This window comes from Gavialis gangeticus, unplaced genomic scaffold (assembly GCF_001723915.1).
Source record: "Gavialis gangeticus isolate Ggan-Ray unplaced genomic scaffold, GavGan_comp1, whole genome shotgun sequence".
NCBI lineage: Eukaryota > Metazoa > Chordata > Crocodylia > Gavialidae > Gavialis > Gavialis gangeticus.
Genome location: NW_017728968.1, coordinates 132,681 through 138,919, shown reverse-complemented (window position 1 = coordinate 138,919; position 6,239 = coordinate 132,681). Strand labels below are relative to the sequence as shown.

Genomic DNA, 6,239 nt, shown 5'->3' with positions numbered 1-6,239 from the left:
GGAAACCAACAAGCAGCTTCCCCAGGCATTGCCCATCCGCGCAGCGGGGATCAGCCGTCTGGCAGGGTGCTCCGTCTGTCTGGGACGCAGGCGGGGACGGCAGGCCAGGCTTTCCGGATCCTAACTGTTTTCACATCTCTTTCAAGATGAGGAGACCCCCTGCCCCGGCTCCTGGCCTGGGATGGGATGGAGCCCGCGGTCCCGGGCCTCCTGGGGGAGACGCGTACAGGGATGAGAGCGTGCTGGCCTCACCTGCCTTTGCAGTTCACGCAGCACCAAAATCTCTGGAGCCAGGAGGCATCCCCCCTCCCCTGTCCAGGGTAGGAGAGGAAGGCGGTGCCGATTCCAGGGAAGGGAGTGGGCCTAAATCCAGCCCCGTCCCACTGCAGACACAGACTCAAGTGGGCACTAAGGGCTGGGAGAGGGAGGTCCTACTCTGGCCTCTCTGGGCCGCAGGGACCTTGCACCCAGCGCTCTGCCCAGCTGCCACTCACGATGCAGTCCTTTGGCCCTTGGGGGAGAGGGTGTCCCCATCCCGCCGGGGCATTTCTCTCCCCCCACAACATGCATGAACCCCCTGCCCCCCTCCAGCTCGTCCCTGGATCACGCAGGGGAACACGAGCGGCTCCGGCAGGCGTGGGAAGAGCCCTGCCGTTCTCATCTGCTGCTGCCGCCCCCTGCTCCCTTCTGCCGAGCTGTGCGGAGGCAGGGAGCTCTGGGGGGGCCTGGCATCTGCCGAAGCAGAGGGACTATTGTGGGGAGGGGGAAAGCATTGCTGCCTGGCCAGCCGGGAACAGGACTGTGCATGGAGCCCGTGCCGGCGGTAGGCCGGCTTCCTCCTGCCCCAGCTTCCCCTTGCCGGTCACGACTGGAGCTGCCCTGGCAAGAGCCGGTGCCAACCCAGACCGAGCCGGCTGCGGGAAGGCGCAGGGGCCCTGCCCGGCTGCACCCAGGCACGAGGAGCGCCCGGGCAGTCCGGGGTTTGCCGCGTCCGTTGATCCTCTGAGAACGCCGTCCCTGTCGGATGCTGTGCAGAGGCACCCCCTCAATAAAGGCGTTTCGTACAACGCGGGTGAGCCGGCGTGTGTGGTGGGGAGGAGGGAGGGGGCAGTCCGGGTGCTCCTGACCCCTCCTAGGGCATCCCATTTCTCTGCCTGCAACTGAGGCTGCTTGTGGCAGAACCGCTTCATTGAGTGACCCAGCGCGTGCCTTTTGGGAAGGGCTGGGTCAGCCTGCCTTGGCCCTGTGGGGCTCGGTGAACCACGTGCCAAGCATCTGGGCTTGTGCACCAGGCTGGCAGCTGGCAGCATGGGGGGCAGGAGCCCGTTACTTCCCAGAGCCGGCAGGGACAGCGGGGTGTCGCAGGGTGCTCAAAGGGGGCAGGAGCTGGGTACCCGCGCCTCGAAGAGCCACTTGTTTGCAGTCAAGAATTCAGGCCCCGGCCTCCGGTTTTCCATCTGAGGGCGCGGGTCGGAAACGGCAGCCTAGGCGAGGAGGGGGCCGTCGGTTCCCATGGGCTGGAGAGGGGGGCAGGCCGCACGGACCGTGCCCACGGCCGTCCCCGCTCAGCAGGGAGCCCTGCCCGGGGAATGCAGCTGCTGCCCCAAGGGATCCAGGCCCCAGCGCCCACCCCTGCGACAGCAGGGCCCTGCTGCAAGGCGGGTTTGCTGCGCCTGGAGGGGCCTGGCCTGACGAGGGCTTGGCCAGAGGGAAACAAGGAGAGCAAGCATGCGCCAAGCCCAGCTGCATGCGTCCGTCCCCCCACCCCCGCCCCGGCTCAGGCGCTGCAGCGGCTCCCCTCTAGCGGCCAAGCCGCTCGCACACAGGCCCCTGTGTCAGCTGCGCCTCCCAGCACAGGCGCTCTGCCGGCCCGAGCCCCAGGCTCCTTCCTTGACCCGGCTTGCCATCCCGAGCAGCCCTGGGCTGACAGCGGTGCGGCCTAGTGCCTGGAGCACAGGGCGGGGACTTAGGAGCTATTCCTGGCATCGCCCGAGCCCCGTGCCTCGGTTTTCCCAGCTGTGAAATGAGGGCACCGATCCCGAGCTAGGGGGTGAAGAGCTAGGGAGCATCACGCAACCATCTAAGGCTACAGCAGCTGTGCAGGCACCACAAGGCTCTTGTGACCGGTGCCAGCTGTGCCGCTGGCCTGCACTGGGCTCTATTAATGCCCCCCCTGCACCCTCGCGGGCATCTGCCCTCATGCAAAGCCCCTGCCCGGGGGTGTCGCTGCTGCCTGCTCTGGAAGGGGGGACAGGTGGCCAGGGACTGCCCCCCACCCCACATGGCCCCCCGAACCAGTTTCTAAGGCAGGGAGGCTGGGGGCAGCAGGGGCATTTGCTACCAGGACGCGGCTTGTTCTGCTTTCCCCGAGTCAGTGCCAGGGCCGAGTGCGAGACCCCGCGGCGCCTGGACCATGGTGTGAACCCAGGGCTGGTGGGGGGGTGCGCACGGATTAGGACGCCTGCCCTGTTCACGCTCCAATTCCTTCATGAGGATTAGGGGAAAGGCTGTTTCCCAGGCGTGGCCCGGGGCCAGTTGCTGGCAGCTCAAGAACTTCTCCTCGTGTCTCCCCGTTGGTCTGAGCCCGGAGTGTGGACCCCCACACCCCCCCAGCTGCAGGGCTGCCTGCTCACAGGGCGCGAGCCCCCATTTCACGCAACGTCCTTGGTTAGGCTTGTGGCTGCAGCAGCAGCTCCGGCCACAGGGACTGACCCCCTGCCCCTGCATGGTCCAGCACCCCAATTAAACAAGCCCACGAGATAAAGCCAACCAGGCAGGGAGAGACCTCTTTCTGAGACGCTGCCACAATGCTTGTCTGCAGACCCCTTCCCTGCCCGGCTCATCCCAGGACTCCCAGCCCTGGCGCGTCACAACGCAGCCGGCGCTGCAGCGCTCACGAGGACACAAGGAGCTGCCATGCCCCCCTGCTCACCCCGTCCAGGGGCTAGCCAGGCACTGCTGGCAGCCAAGCGCCCTGTCCGGGAGTCACGGGAGGGGCCGTGGGAACCCCAGCAGAAGTCAACCCCCCCCCAAAGAAGAGAGGGTAGGTACCCCTCCACCTCCAGGCATTGCCTCCCCCCAGCAGGATCACCCCCATGCCTTGAGGACAGGTGTGGAGGACTCTGCTCGCCCGGCAGGTACTCACCAGCAGGATGCAGGCAGCAGTAGATCACAGGGTTGCTATAGGGCTCCAGCAGCCCAGCTCTGCCCAATTTATAGGGCCAGCCCCTTCCCCTGCAAGGCATGCTGGGGAAGGGCTCTGTGATGGGGCAAACCTGCCCTACCCCAGGCTAGGGGTACCCACAAGCTGCCAGGGTGAGGTGGCACTGGGGTTAAGGCTCTGCTTTGCTAGCCCAAGGTGCCAGATTTGAGTCTAGGTCCTGGCCTAACTGCTGCCTATATGGGGGAGTGTTAGGGGCAATGATAATGCTTTGTTGGGATATGGGGTGCTCTTGCTCTCCCAGCCCTGAGTGCCCAGCAGGCACTGCCAGTGTCCTGGCACAGTTGGCTGATTGCCAGCACTGAGCTTTTTGCACTGAGGCAACCCCCCCAGCTGATCAAAGGGACAGAGCTGCACAGGGGCCCAACCAGCAGCTGGTGCAGCTCATTTCAAAAGAAGAATCCAGGCCCCATCCCTACACGGTCACACCGCAACACACGGGCAGCGGTGCACAAACCCCCGGTGCTGCCCAGCCAGGCACGCCGAGGGGACGCAGGCTGCTTGCATGCTTGGCAGGGCAGAGGACTGGGGCACTGCAGCTGTATTATCAACCCCCAGCTCAGCTCTGCTGCCCCCAGGCCTACAGAGATGCCTGTGGGGGGCAAGGAAAGGGCACCAAGCCCTGGCTCTGCCTGTGACCCGGGGTGCACCGTGTGGCCCCTCTTTGTGGGAGATGCATTCACTTGGAGCCCCTGCCCAGCGCCTTGCTGCAGCCTCCAGCCCGGAGCAGGGCAGGGATGGCAGGGCACGGCCCGGGGCTCTGGTGCACAGAGGGGGGATGGTTTGGCTCCTTGAGGCTGTTACCACCCAGCTCCCCTGGGCAATGGCAGGGAGAGGCCCTGATCCTGGCTGGGACCTGTGGGCATCACCTTGGGCCCCCGGGCCCCCCAGGGCAGTGCTGATCCACATCCAGAAAGAACCGGGAGACAGAGGAAATGCCATAGGTTTCTTTTGTGAGAGTAGAAAATACAAAAACCAACAGGAAGGAGGCTGGGGAAGGGGGTGCTGGCTCAGCTGGGTAGGGATGGGGGTGCCGGCATGGAGCAGGGGCTGGCACACGGGGTCCTGCCCTCCTCCAGGCTCAGGATGACACTGGACATGGGGGCAATTCTCAAGGGGGGAACGAGCAAGAGGGGGAAGCCCCTGGTAGCTGACTTGCTCCAGAGTGGGGTCCCTTTCGCGGGCGATCCATGCAGCTCCCCAAGCCGAGACCCTCGTCCTTGCCCCCGGGACAGAGCCAATGGCAGAGGTCCCATCATGGCTCCGAGGGGAGCAGTGCCCGTGCCTGGGCTGACCCCAGCCCCCTGCGTGGGGCGAGGGACTTGCACCGAGGGGTTGCCAGCAGCCGGCCAGGAAGGCCCCCAGGATCATGGTAAAAACAGGCTCATTTACACGTATGTACACATTTACAGGTGAAGGCACGAGCCAGCTCCAGGGCCTGGTGCCCTCAGCCACTCCCAGGCTCAACGTGGGCATTACTGGTGCCCACTGGGATGCCATTATGGACTGCAGGGGGTCACGGTCATGCCCATGGCCACCCACAGAGCTGGCTTGAGTCTTTCCATGGCTCAGCTGGGCATGGTTGGGAAGTGGCACGAAGGCAGAGGCTCTGCTTGTCGAAAACGTATGTACAATGGGGCACAGGGTCCACGTCTTCGGCATCTCCGGGATGCAGAGGCTGATCCTGGCACCGGGCAGCTGCTACCCGCCTCCGTCGGGGTCCGGCTGCCCGCCCTGCCCTGCTGGGCTATCCCCGCAGCTTGTCGTAGTCGCTCACCATCCGCTTGATGTGGAACAGCTTGTTGCGCAGGGACTTGCTCTCCAGCTTCTTGGTCTGGTAGTCGGGGCTCTGGAAGAGAAGCCAGAGGAGCGGGGAGGGGGTCAGGGGTGCTCGTACCCAAGGGGCTGAGCCATAGAGGGGGATAAAAGCCTCCTACTGCTCCTCGCTCCCCAGCTGCAGACTCGTGGCTACAGGACCCCAGGCCTCAGTACCCACCAAGGTCAACGGGTCTCTATGGGTTTGGCCCATTGGGTGCTCGGCTCTGGAAACTGGCCCGTCTGCACTGCGCAGCCCCCCTGGACCTGGCTCAGACCCACCCAGGTTGCAAACAGGCTGCGAGCCCTGGCTGCCAGCGCTACGGGCACAACCCGCCAGGCTCTGCCGGCTCCAGGGAAAGCACGTTTCTGCCCCTGAGCTCAGCTGGCCTGGCTCCCGTGCCCCGGGGCAGAAAGGGCTGCAGCTGCACCCCGGGCAGCAGGCGGGCAGGGCTGGTGCTGGGCAGAGCCACGCAGGCCTCTCTGCAAGCAGGACGGTGAGCTGGAGCACGCCGCTTGCCCGGCGCTGCGGCACGGCGTAACTGGACACCGTGGCGGCCGGTGCATGGAGCCGTAACCGGAGCCGGGCTTGACCGCTGGGTCACGGGTGCGTATGTTCCCGTGTCATGTGGATGCACACGGAGTGTGGGGGTGAAGGGGGCTGCTGCCAGGGCCACAGGGTCAGTACAGAGCCCTCATCCTTGCCCCGCATCCACACACATTGCCCCTGGCTAAGGCACTTTGCTGCTAAAGAAGAGGGGGCTCCCAGCCCCTTGGGGGGCCCTGACATAAGGTTTGCTCTGCCCTAAATCTGCAGGGGGTGGGACCCTGGAAAGGCCCAGCCAGCAGATGTGGATGGCTCCAGAGGTGCTGTGGAGGTTGCATCCCCAGGCTGCAAAGCCAGAGCAGGAGAGGCCGGGGCTTTGCAGCAGTTCTTCCCAGCCTGGGCTTTAGAGCTGGTTTATGGGACATGCTGGGTGCTGGCAATGCCCCACGGGGACACGGGGACCACTGTTCAGGGGGTGAGAAGCGAAGGGGCATCACGGTGCATGGGCTGCTCCATGCCACGGCCCGTATGCACGCAGCTGCTCCTGGGTAACTGGAAGCTGCACCGCAGCCTGTGGGGGAGGAGGGGCAGACGCCCGGGCTTTAGCTGCCACTTGCCACGGGGTAAAAAGCAGGCATGCGGATATGTCCTGCTGAG

General features: G+C 65.2%; 1 protein-coding gene across 1 annotated transcript in view; it reads right to left on the bottom strand.

Moving 5' to 3' along the window:
* Window positions 1–4,153: 4,153 nt before the first annotated feature.
* Window positions 4,154–6,239, bottom strand: part of LOC109288796 (occludin-like) — a 14,838-nt gene continuing 12,752 nt past the window's right edge. Inside the window, exon 8 of the mRNA XM_019504555.1 lies at window positions 4,154–5,069. Coding sequence (XP_019360100.1) covers window positions 4,968–5,069 — 102 coding nt within the window. The 3' untranslated portion in view covers window positions 4,154–4,967. The remainder of the gene's footprint in view (window positions 5,070–6,239) is intronic.